Raw genomic sequence first — 11,823 nt, 5'->3', positions numbered from 1 at the left:
TCCTGCAAGGTTCTGTGGTATGCAGAGCTGGAACTGTTTCAACATCCTGCACGGGGCTGTGGTATGCAGAGCTGCAACTGTTTCAGCATCCTTCAGGGTTCTGTGGCATGCAGAGCTGGAACTGTTTCAAACCTGTGCAGAGTTTCGTAGTACACAACGCTGGAAATAAAGAGTTATAAAACATGTAATCTCTGAATGCGGCCTGCCCTCCATACCGGCTGTGCGTCCATCCTAATGCCCGTGCCCCTTCCAGCTGACCCTCAGGTGCCATCCTAGGTTGCTCCACGTTGCACCAACTACAAAGCGTGTGTCCATGTGATACTGAACACTGGCAACAGATGTCACCAGCTCTATCAGAGTAGAGGCCGTGTGGTTGTGTCCTGGGGTGATAAGTCAATTATTGCCCTGCCCCGGTTTTGCAGGCGGGCACTCACCTTTTTGGGGCCTCTTTTTCTCACTGACTCTCTCTCCAGTCCAGCTCTCTGGGGTAACATCTAATTTCTTCTGGGTTGTCCCTCCATCGCCAGTCCCTCCCTCCACCAACGCCCTCTCTCAGTGCCCCTCCCCCCGTGCATCCCCCATCTCCAGTCCCTGCTTCAGTCCACTGACTGCCTCCGGCTAGTTCCCCAGCCCCCTACTATCCCCTCTCCTGCCCCTTTCATCTTCTGCTGTCCCTCACCTCCTGCAGTTCCTCTCGCCTCATTCTCCCTCCTCCTCAGTCAGTCCCTTCCAGAGGGCCCCCAGTCAGTTAACCCCCTTCTCCCTCCTAGCTCCTCCAACCTTCCCTCCATCTAATCACTCCCTTCTCGGTTCCTTACCTTGGCCCCGCCCTCAGTCCCTCTCCTCCTCCCCATACCTCTCGCCTCTCTAGGCTCTCCCTCGAGCCCTCCCTCCTGTCAGGTTCCGCGGTGCCTCCCACCCCTACCTCGTCAGCCCCGCCCTCTTCTCAGCGACTCCTCCCTCTCCACACCCACATTCGGTCCCTCCTTAAGTCTGTCTCCCCTCCCTGGCACTTCCCCCCCTCATCAGTCCCTCCCTCATCCTCATGCCCTCTCTGGGTCCCTCCCTCCTTTTCGGTTCCTCCCTCTTCCCTCCTCTCGGGTCCCTCTCAAGTCCCTCTCACCTCCTCCGGTCCCTCCCCAGGTTCCCCCCCCCCGGCCCCTCCCACCTCCCCCGGTTCCTCCCTCCTCCGGTCCTCCCCTCCGCAGGATGCCGCGTGCCTCTCCTCCTGGGCAGGTGAGCCCGGCTCTAGTTCTGCCCGTCCTGCTCCGTGGCTGGCCCGGCTCTGGCTCGTCGTTCTGATCTTGGATCGGGCTGTCTCCCGGCTCAGGAGCACCTGCTCGCCTGGTCCGGGTCTCCCTGGCCCGGCTCTGCTTCCCTCTTCTGGACCCACCGGATCTGCCTCCGTGCGCCCTGCCCTGGACCTCCTGGCCCTGTTCTGGCTCCTGGGGTCTCGCTCCCGTAGAGCTCCTCTCCCTCGCCCCCCACCTTCTGGATCTCTACCGGGCCCGGTGTCAGCATGACGATCAAGTTGGACTTCGAGGAGTGTCTGAAGGACTCGCCCAGGTTCAGGTAAGAACCACCCACCTGCGCCCGCCTGCCCTGCTCGAGCGCAGCTACCATCGGTGCGGCAGGTGCAGTGGCACCGAGCCCCGAGGCATAGCCTTGACATTAGCAGTCAAAGGGTGGCATGTTCCTTGCACCTTGCACCTAGGCCATGGAACCCTTGCTACGCTAGGGACCCTGCTGCATCCCACCTGGGTACAGGTGCCCCCGAGTCTAGCCCTGCTGCCCCCGAACTGACACCACCCCCCCGAAACTTCCCGGCACCCATAGCGCCTTCCCTTGCTAGCCCCAGACTTCATCCAGTTAAGCCAGGACCTGTCCCTGCTGCCGGGGGACGTCACCCTGTTGCCAATAGCAGGTTGATGCTGCTCGATACCAACCCCCCTGCTTCCTCAACCACCCCTCCTGCCCCGCTCACACCGGTTAGAGCCCAGGATTCCCAGAGCTGGGCACCTGCTGGCTCCATATTGTCCACAATGGCTCTGATGACGGTGCAAATAGTTATTTAATGACTACAGGTACCAGAGTGCACCGGGGCACGTTACTTCCAAAACTTTTGAGCGTATCTGGCCGCTTCGGAGGGAACTGGGCTCTGCCGTGTGTCTGAGGGGTGACACTACTACTGCGATTTGGGCAGAGTGTAACCTTGTGTTCAGCCACACCGGCCTGAAGGTCCGAGCCGGGCCGCTGTCCAGACGTCCGTCTCTGCAGTAAACCCGGATGTAACTGGGAAAGGACGCGCCTCCCCGCGCTTCCAGCAGGCAACGAATTATTTCTCTTGGGTGTGTTTGGAGGGGCCGAGCAGACAGGGTAATTTTAATTACACAACATTCGCGGTTGCATCAACACGTACCTTTCACGCTGCACAACTTCCTTGTGGCTGTTTAACACTGTGGGGCATGCTTGCCACACTGCTGCCTTCTGTACACACCGCCTCTCCTGCAGTGAGCAGGCCGGGGTGGCACAGATGCCAGGTGGCCCCATCTGACACCTTCAGCAGCTCCTGGCTTTAGTCACCCGCGTTTTGCATTCTGGTACTTGTAGTCTATTTTTTAACAATGCAAGGACCAAAAGCGCTTGGCGTGACTAGTGGAGTCGCTAGAAGGTACCAGACAGATAAGTACCCACTTGGCAGCCGCAAGGGGGCATGCACGGGGACTGGCAAGCGGGCAGATGTGGCACCGCTGCCTCGCTCTGGAGGGGCGCAAGGGCTACTCAGCCACTGAGTGACCCCCGGACCTCTTCTGCCACAATCCGGCAGGGCTAACTTTTGCGCTGTGCGCACTCAAGCCTTTATTTGTGAACAAAAAGCCATAAAAACAGGCACATACTATCACACCAGTAAATTAAAACAAATAAACGCACAAAGATGATTGGTAAATAGCGTGGTGTCTTTATGACAGATTGTGGTATCCAAGCAGCAAGCATTTCTGGAATTAAAACACTGTACCTCAGTATTTAAAACACTGTTGAGTCAGCAAAGTACTTAGAGCAAAGGCCACACAGTGGCTCAAGTGGAACAAAAGGACTTCTGGAAGCCAGATCAGAATCCAATGAGAAGCAAAGGGGACAGTGGGGCCATCCATGAAATACCGTGGCGGGTGCACAACTATTTCAAGCAGTGGCAAACCACGAAACGCCTAAAATCTAGTAGCTGAATGGGTCTGACCCAAGCTTATACTCAGTTAATTCTGCATATTGCCTTTTTTTGATGAAATTAGTACTCCAGCCAGATAAAGCAGTCTGTAACCAGACCCAGCAGGGCATGGGGTAGACACGGGGATGGCTGTAGTGCATGCCAAGGAGAGAGCTGAGGACTAAAGAGGGATGGATTGTAGTTAAGGCCGAGGACAGACCAGGAGGCTTAGGATGGATATTTTGTAGTGCAACACTATAGACTGAGCTGGAGACAAAGGAATGTGAAATTGTAGGGTAAAGCCAAGGGTGCTCACATGATGATGCACGGTGCCTGCTGGTGAATACTTTGCACCAATTCTGGTGCCCAGGCGGCGATGCAAGGAGAGTGCCGGTTATAGGGTGGGGCCAGTGCTTAATTTGTAAATTCAGAGGTGCCGGTGCTGAAAGCCCTTCTCTTAAACACGAGGCTGCTGTAATTAAATCTGCCAGCACTGAATACTGAGGCAGCGTAATCCTGAAACCATCTCGGGCCTCTTAAATACATTTACGGCCACCCCTGCCCCTTCAGCTCATCCTGCAACTTTCTGCTTTCTCCCTATATGACGCTTTTTAGTTTTTCCTTCTTAAGTCTTTCACAAATGTGTCTTTTCCTCGCAGCAAATGCTTGAGGCATAAGAATAAGCCCGGCCCTAAAAAATAAGTGCCGGTGCACAGCACCGTAAACAACATGCACAAATTAAGCACTGGGGTGGGCCCGCACTGATGCCGCACAGCTTGTGCTGTGTGCCAGCCTCTGTTGGTGCCTACGGTGTCACTGAACACTGGCAGGGTCCGGGGAGAGGGAGCGTGGAGGGCATTTCAGTGGCTGGCACCAGGGTCTTGCAGGGGTATTTGGCCATTGATACAGCGGGCCCGGGAGTGTGTAGGGTGGGCTGGTGGTCGGTAAGGGGTCAGGAAGGAATAAACCCGAGTGGACCCAAAGTCACAGAGTTAAGGGAAACGCAGATCCAGTGTGAGTGAACGCGACGATTCTGCCTTGACCTTGAGGGCAGAGTTCAAGCTGGCATTGGGGCGTAAAAGATGGTACTGCCCCTGATGCCTGGGTGGTAATTGGTACGGGGCTATTTAAGGGCACGTTCTGGGTGTTTCTGTAGCCGGGAGAAGGCATTGTTTACCGGATCTCAGGGGTCAATCCTTTGGGAGGGACTATGGACAGAGGGGACTGCCTGTTCGGGTTTAAAAGCGTGTATTGGTGTTTATTATACATTTCTTTTTTGTAAATAGACAATTATAAGTCAGTTTCCAGTTGCATTACGCACATTGACATCTTTTTTACTTACATGGTGTTCATTTGTTTGCCTTGAATCACAAGGCTGCCAGCCGTTTGCCGAGGCCGGGATTCGAGCCCTGCTCGCCGGCTCCAGTGTGGCTGCGAGCCCTCACCTCTCTCTACACAGGCGGATCCCCGGTGCCCACCCGCGGTGGCCGACCCCTGCGGCCTAAGAACCAATTTGGAACAATCCCTTAAGCGGATCGGGGGATAAGCCGGATCATGCCAGGCTGAGCCGGGCCCGAGCCACGGAATGGCCGAAGTAGCGCCTGGGGTCGGGCCTGGGATGGAGAGGAGCAGGTGGGCAGGGCGGAAGAGGATGACCCTGGGGCTCCACGGCGACCTTCTAGTGCTGCACGGGCTTCTGGGTGCTTGGTTTTACCACACGAAGTCCCAGGGCTCCAAACGAGACGATCCCGAGGATCACACCGTGACAGGTTATCAAGAGAGGAAGGTGACAGTCCTGTTCTGCACGTGAGCTCTTGACAAGGCGGCTGGACAGCCCCTACAGCAGTTCAAAGTGCTTGTGCCTTTATGGTCTTCCTATGGGCATGTTCTGTCCCCTAGATTTGGAGGAGTGTCACATTTTGTGACCAGCTTCTGGGATACTTCTTCGTGTACCACCCTGGCACACGGAAATGGCTCTAAAGTTTGTCTGATCACCCGGGGACCCCCTTACCCAACACCTTGATATTCCCAAGTGGCTTCAGAGTCTTTTAGGAAGGCACCCTCTTTCCAGTTTTACTCTGGGCTACTTCGGAGGTCAAGGTTAACCTCTAGGTGTAAAGTGATGGGCTCTGTCCCCTCACGGCACATTGTTGTCCGAAGTGAAAAGAGTTCACAATTAAGGATCTGGACCAACATTGTGGGTGCAAACTTAGAAAAGGGTTGTGAGCTGTCACTAAAAATATATGTTAATCCACTCTCATATACAGGCCACGACCCATGTTAGGTGTGGGTGTATCTTCACAGCACAGAGGCGTGTGGTGGCCCTGGGGAGAACGCACTGTCCCGTGAAACGTGGCATTGCGGCCTGGAAGAAACTGGTTGGTTCATTTCTCGTTGTGATCTGGCCTCGCAGCGCAGCTATCGCCAGACAATTAGTTGAGCAGCACCAGAGGGGCTTTGGCTCCGCCCACAAATGCGAAACAAGAGTACAAGTTTTGATTGGACAGAAGTTGTATGCTTCCACGAAAAAAGGGATTGTTCTCCAGCGCCGTGATCCTTTTTTTTATCCAGCTGCCAACGCTTGAACTTTAAGGGGCGCACACATGACACTGGACAGATCATTTCTTGTTTTTCTCTGGCAGCAGCACAGATGGGAGGAGGGCAGTCAATAACCTGCATATTTTCTTGATTTGAGCCACATTTTCATGCAGTGTTTGCTGCAGAAGCTAAATGTGCAGAACATTAAACACAGGTTCCTACCACTGCTACAGATGTGGATGCAATGTAGGGCGTGGGCAGGGCTGCAAACTAGAACACACACAGGTTTGAGGGTGAAATGTCCACACATTTGGCTGAGGTAAAATGCAAAGCCTGCAGGAGAGACCGGCTCAGGTCTACAGCCTCTGTCCAGTGCCTCGCTGATGATGGTGGTGGGAATGAGCTGTGCCTGCTATTGGCTCACCCATCAGGGTGGTGACCTGGCACAGTCCATGGTGTAACATGGCTCTGCTAGACACCAGTGATCACAGACAGTTCTGACTCAAGTGACCACCTCACTCCCGGCCATCACTACCACTGTCTCCAGTCCTGAACCTTTCTCCTACAACTCATTCATTTCTGGGGTCTTGATCTATTTAGTTCCATAGAAGCAAAGCAAGACTACAACACCCACAATGCATTAGGATATCACACAAAAGTCAAGGTATGAAAACGGCGTTTGTAATGACCTCGACGGAGTTAGTCTCCCTGGTTCTGAGTCTCGCTCTTAGCTTGATAAATGATTGACAGACCGCCTTAGGGGTGCAGCTGTCCAGCATCTACAAAAATCAGTAGAGTATTTACAATATTGAAGAAGAGAACTACGCTGACCACTGATGGAAACTCCCCTTCTAGGCAAGCATAAACCACCTGCGAGGAGTGCTCATTGAGAGACCATCATTTTCGTAACAGACTCAGACTCACCCCAATCCACCAGTGTGCTTGAATTAAAAAACTGTGCAACACCCTACTTTAATTTGTTTTACAAGAAATCCTTTCAGTCCACTTTTAATGAGGTTCCCAGACCGGGGAATGTGGGGTTGGAGTCCACACCTGGAGCACTGCATGCATTGGTGGAAACTGCTCATGAAACACTGTGTCCATCTCCGAAGGTTCATGTAGAACATTGTGTCCAATCCTGGAGTCCACACCTGGAGCACTGCATGCAGTGATGGATACCGATCCTGAAACATTGTGTTCAGTTCTGGAGTCCACACCTGGAGCACTGCATGCAGTGATGGATACCGATCCTGAAACATTGTGTTCAGTTCTGGAGTCCACACCTGGAGCACTGCATGCAGTGCTGGTAACTGCTCGTGAAACACTGTGTCCAGATCCGAAGGTTGCATTTATACAATTGTGTCCAGATCTGACACTTTCCCATGAATATAAGGGAAACCTTAACAGTTTTCTATGAATGTTGAATAGAGACACTCAAGGAATTAAACCTGTGTTCGTTCTCTCTCTCCCCCCCCCCTCTCTCTCTCTCCCTCTCTCTCTCTCTCCCTCTCCCTTTCCCTCTCCCTCTGTCACACACACACACTTTTTTTGGATTTTTTCATGCAAGATCTGCAAATACATTCATATATACTCAAAGGTAAATAAATATTACAGTTCAGTGCTAAATAGAATCTTAGTCACATTTAACCGTGCACCTATACAAACACGTTGCGCACAGGCCTGCTCGAAAGAAGGCTCTGAGAGGGTTTTGGAAAGCTGTAATAATATTTCCATAAATTACTTCCCCTTCCATGTTCCATTCTAGTGCCAGATTTCAGGCATATAATGATATTATGTACATGCTATCTGGATAAACCGATTATGTTGGAAGACTCGTTCAAAGTTCCCTTTGCTATCTAGTAATCTTCAGGTTATATTTTAATAATTAATTAGAGATCACGTGCCACATTTTAAAATCGTATACTGAGGTAAACAACTGTTTTCATAGAATGTGCGCAAAATGTTTATGTTCGCACAGTGATGAATCAAAGATGCTAAGGGCCTGGGTGAAGACATGGCAACTGTCCACCCTTCTGCTGGACAGCTTATAAATACAACTAGAGTCAGGTTCAGTGGGTCTAAGGGCCATATGTACGAACACATTTTCCCATAGACACAAAATGGGTAAAACCCTTTGCTACATCTGGCCCTAAATGGCCACAAGGCGCCAGTGTCACTGCACCTACTGCACCATTGGTAGCTATGCCCCTGTGTTCGAATTCGGAGTGGCCTGTGCATCTAATAGTCTTCGCAATAAGTCCGGATGCTCACTCAACAGCTATTTCATGCAAGAGTGAGCCTGAAATCCTTTTCTACTTCTCAATTTAGGCCCAGCATATTATGGTAGCATCTTTTCCATTCAATCATTGCCATTTTCCAGGTTCTGTTGTATGCTACCAGTGGGACGGGGTTGTCCGTCTATTTCCTAGATATTACTCTCCTGGCAGGTCAGGTGCCAAGAAACACTGAATGCTCCTCTCTAGCAATGGTGCTAGAACAGTTTTCAGAGTGGAGGTGCTGTCATCCACGCAACATCACTGAAGTCACAGGAATTGTGAAAAATCCAAACATCACAGAAGGAATGAGTTTAGCAAATGAGCCATGCCTATCCGGCAGGAGAATGGTATGCATGTACTTTGCGTCCAGGAGTGCATTTTAGAGCACAGTGTCACAATATATTACTAAAGAATGCTGTGGTAAAGCACATTTACAGTCAGCTCATTTTCTACTGAAATGGACACGAGATCTGCATAAACCTGCAGTTTTACTGATAAAACTAAACACCACACAACAATAATGTTTGGAAATCAGGTTTCAGCAAATATTTATCATTTGCACATCACCAAGTAAAGTTTCTTCATGTGTTTTGACCCTATGAAAATTTCTGTTTCCGTCACACTTCAGAACTACAAAAGAATGTGTTTCATTTGTTCTTTCCTAACTGCTGATATATATATTTTTTATTGGTTTTATACTTCATTTACAGGTATTTAAGTCTTTTTGCCTAAGAAAAAATTGACATCCTATAGCCTTTCCTTTCACTCTTCTGGTACCCTAGTAATATTATCTCATAGTCAGATAGTTCACTTTACAAAATCCTCTCACTCTATAGTCGGGAAACAAAAGTAAACACCAATCTCCATGTTAAAGAATAAGCAGCGATTTGGCAGAAGATGACCCTGACATTTGACCTCTCTGACAAGATAAGAAACAAAATCTATAGAACGCTGTATTGTTCGTTTTCCTCATGAACTCCAGCATGGTTTCTTTGGGGGTGCTGCAGCACCCCTACTCCCCTACCTCCAGGGTAGGCCGCTAAGTGCAGTCTTAGCAGTTTTTTTGTTTGTAACTGTGGTTATTGTCATTTTACATGAAAAGACAAAGGGCCTAATCTAGAGTTTGCCGGATGGGGTTACTTTGTCACAAACATGGCGGATATCCCGTCTGGCGTATTACGAACCCATTCTATCCTATGGGATATAATATCTGTCATGTTTGTGATGGAGTAACCCCTCCGCTAAACTCTAAATCGGGCCCGAAGAGAATAAAATGCAACAATTCAACGTTGCAGCATTATCCAGAGTACACATGTGCGATGCACAGTCCGTGAGATGCTCAGACCTTGCAGCACCGGGAGGTGTCGTTCATCCTGTTACTTTCCTATCTATTATAATTTACACTGACAGTGCTTGGGCTCTGCATCTAGTGGACGTATACGCTACTCCAGATTCTACCCTGGGGGGGTAGAGGTATGGCGGGGATGCACCAGCGTCCGCATCTGTCCAAGCTCGCTGCTTTGAACAGGTGCAGCACGTGTTGCCCACCAATGATTATTGCCTGCATACAGTTATTATTAAAAACTGTTAATTTCTTTTCCCTTCTTTATGCTCCTTCAGCTCAAATATGTAAGCGAATGTTGGGTAAATTAGCTTCATTGCTTCTCTAACCTAAATAGATAATAATGCAAGGATCCCATAATTATCTTGTAATTAGATAGAGCTGCTTTTATGTATTTTAACGCACAAAGTGCCTTTAACGTCAGCTAAGCACTTTATATAAAATTAGTAATGAACCTTTGAAGGTTCTGGTTGACGTCTGCAAAGTTGATGCATGAAATTATTTCTGTTTAAATGTTGTACATTTCCAAAATATGTTAGATTGCAGTAAGGGTGGTATGGTAAAAGTTTAATTGATCAAACAATAAACTATTTTTCCTACTTACCATGCTTTGCTAGTGAGCTTCAGTTTTTGTGCCTCAACAAAAGGCAGTTGTCAGACTGAGATTAACAATTGGGGTGCTGGCACGGCGTGGGTGGTGGGGGGGAGGGTGGTTGCAGGAGTGTTCTTTATACTCCTATCCCACCACAACTTTCCTAAACTGGTAGCAAATATAGGGTGGCTCCCTTTGCCCATAATTTTGATTGATCTGGTATTGGCTAAAATATCCCTATGCCACACTCCGAGGGACATAAAGTACTTTGCACACAGGGGAGCTGTGTCATATAAGGTTCTGATTTCTAATGACTGTAGAATGCAGACAAACAACATTAATTATTTCCAGCATTCTGATTGGCTCAGCCAATTCCAGCATTCCAAGAGTGCTAATCTTTGGTAATGTCACTCATCTCAGTGCTGCTGTTTATTAACCTCTTATGGGTGAGGGAGCCTTTATTCTCCAGGTACCCTCGACTGAGACTACGGAAACTTTCTGGACACCCTCATAACTCGCGGAGAAAAGCAGCCCAAGCGTGCACAGGAAGGCACGCGCTGCCTGGCGCCTCAGCCGGAAACGGCCCAGCGCGTGAGGTTTCAGCACCGACCGGCATTGAGCAATGAGATCATGCACGTGGGAGGGGGCGGGGCGTGTTGTGAAAGGTTGTTTGTACATAGCTGCCAAGTGGACACACGTTATGCAAGGCTTTCAGCCAGCCCTGGCTTTTTATGCAGCAACCTGTGCAAGCTAGGATGTTTGAGTCAATATTTTGCAGGTTTGAAGGAAATTAAAAAGTTCCAGAATGCAATGTGCTGACACTGGGTTGTCACCTGGCTGCTTTTATACCCACATGACCGATATTTTAATGTCCTTGCCAGTGCAAAAATTAGGGGGAAAAATAACTTTTTAATATGGGTCTACAGCTGCCTAAATTACCACTGGCTAATGATGTAAACAAAGGCAGAAACGCCATGTTAAAATTAAAAACAGACTATTTCCTATAAAGTTCTACTTAAGAATAAAGTTCAGGCCTGTGCAGAATCGCAAAACGGGAACTGGCTGGTATTTTTCTCTTAAAAAGGTAGCAACCCTTTCTAAAACCTAAAAGATTGGCGGGGCTGAAGGTGCCTCTACGCAAGGCACAGGTCGCTTGTTAACTATGCGTGTAGTTTTGAGTGCAGCTACGGACCTAAGGGCCATATGTACGAACACATTTTCCCATAGACACTAAATGGGTAAAACCCTTTGCTACATCTGGCCCTAAGCTCTCAGACCAGCAGGCTGTCGCACTGAGATGACGTCCAATTTGGCTTGAGGCCGAGCTCTCCCTCTTCCCATGTCCATGCGGGATTACCTCATCCGCACAGTATTTTCCTTTTGCTTTCCGGGAGCAGAATTGCTGTTTTTGTCATGGGATGAACAAGACTATAAATCCAAGGCCACGCAGAAAACAATCCTGGACTATTTAATTTACTTACGAGTGGGAGTGGGAGACTTGAGAACCATCATGATGGAGTAAACTTGTGTATGGACATCATGTAGACCTCCCACAGGACTATACTACAGAGCCCAGAAAATTTAATATTTCTGTGCACAAGAGCATCAAATATACATCAAAAATGGTTGCTTTCCATGCCATGTTTTTGTTGCCAGCAGCAGTTAAAAAGGAGCTTTTTTACCTCATGTTTTCACAGGGAAGATTCTGCAACAGGTGGAGAACGGATCTTCGGTTTCTTTTAGAGGGTGCACTTTAGTAAAAGTTAGTTCCTACTGAGTTACTCTCCATCGCTCCATTGCTTCCGTGCGATATCTGAGCTCCCAGATACCACATAAGTATAGGCTACCATCCAAGATGTTAGACTGTCCTCCA

General features: G+C 49.2%; 1 protein-coding gene across 2 annotated transcripts in view; it reads left to right on the top strand.

The window, feature by feature from the left end:
• The first annotated feature begins 1,014 nt into the window (after nt 1–1,014).
• The window catches only part of ACAP1 (ArfGAP with coiled-coil, ankyrin repeat and PH domains 1), a 100,967-nt gene continuing 90,158 nt past the window's right edge, over nt 1,015–11,823 (top strand). Inside the window, exon 1 of one of the 2 annotated variants that reach the window (XM_069215501.1) lies at nt 1,015–1,572. In XM_069215501.1, coding sequence (XP_069071602.1) covers nt 1,520–1,572 — 53 coding nt within the window. In that variant the 5' untranslated portion in view covers nt 1,015–1,519. The remainder of the gene's footprint in view (nt 1,573–11,823) is intronic. The other variant, XM_069215502.1, reaches the window with a different exon arrangement.

The sequence above is a fragment of the Pleurodeles waltl genome, chromosome 12 (assembly GCF_031143425.1).
Source record: "Pleurodeles waltl isolate 20211129_DDA chromosome 12, aPleWal1.hap1.20221129, whole genome shotgun sequence".
NCBI classification, from domain to species: Eukaryota; Metazoa; Chordata; class Amphibia; order Caudata; family Salamandridae; genus Pleurodeles; species Pleurodeles waltl.
This window is presented reverse-complemented; position numbering and strand designations above follow the sequence as displayed.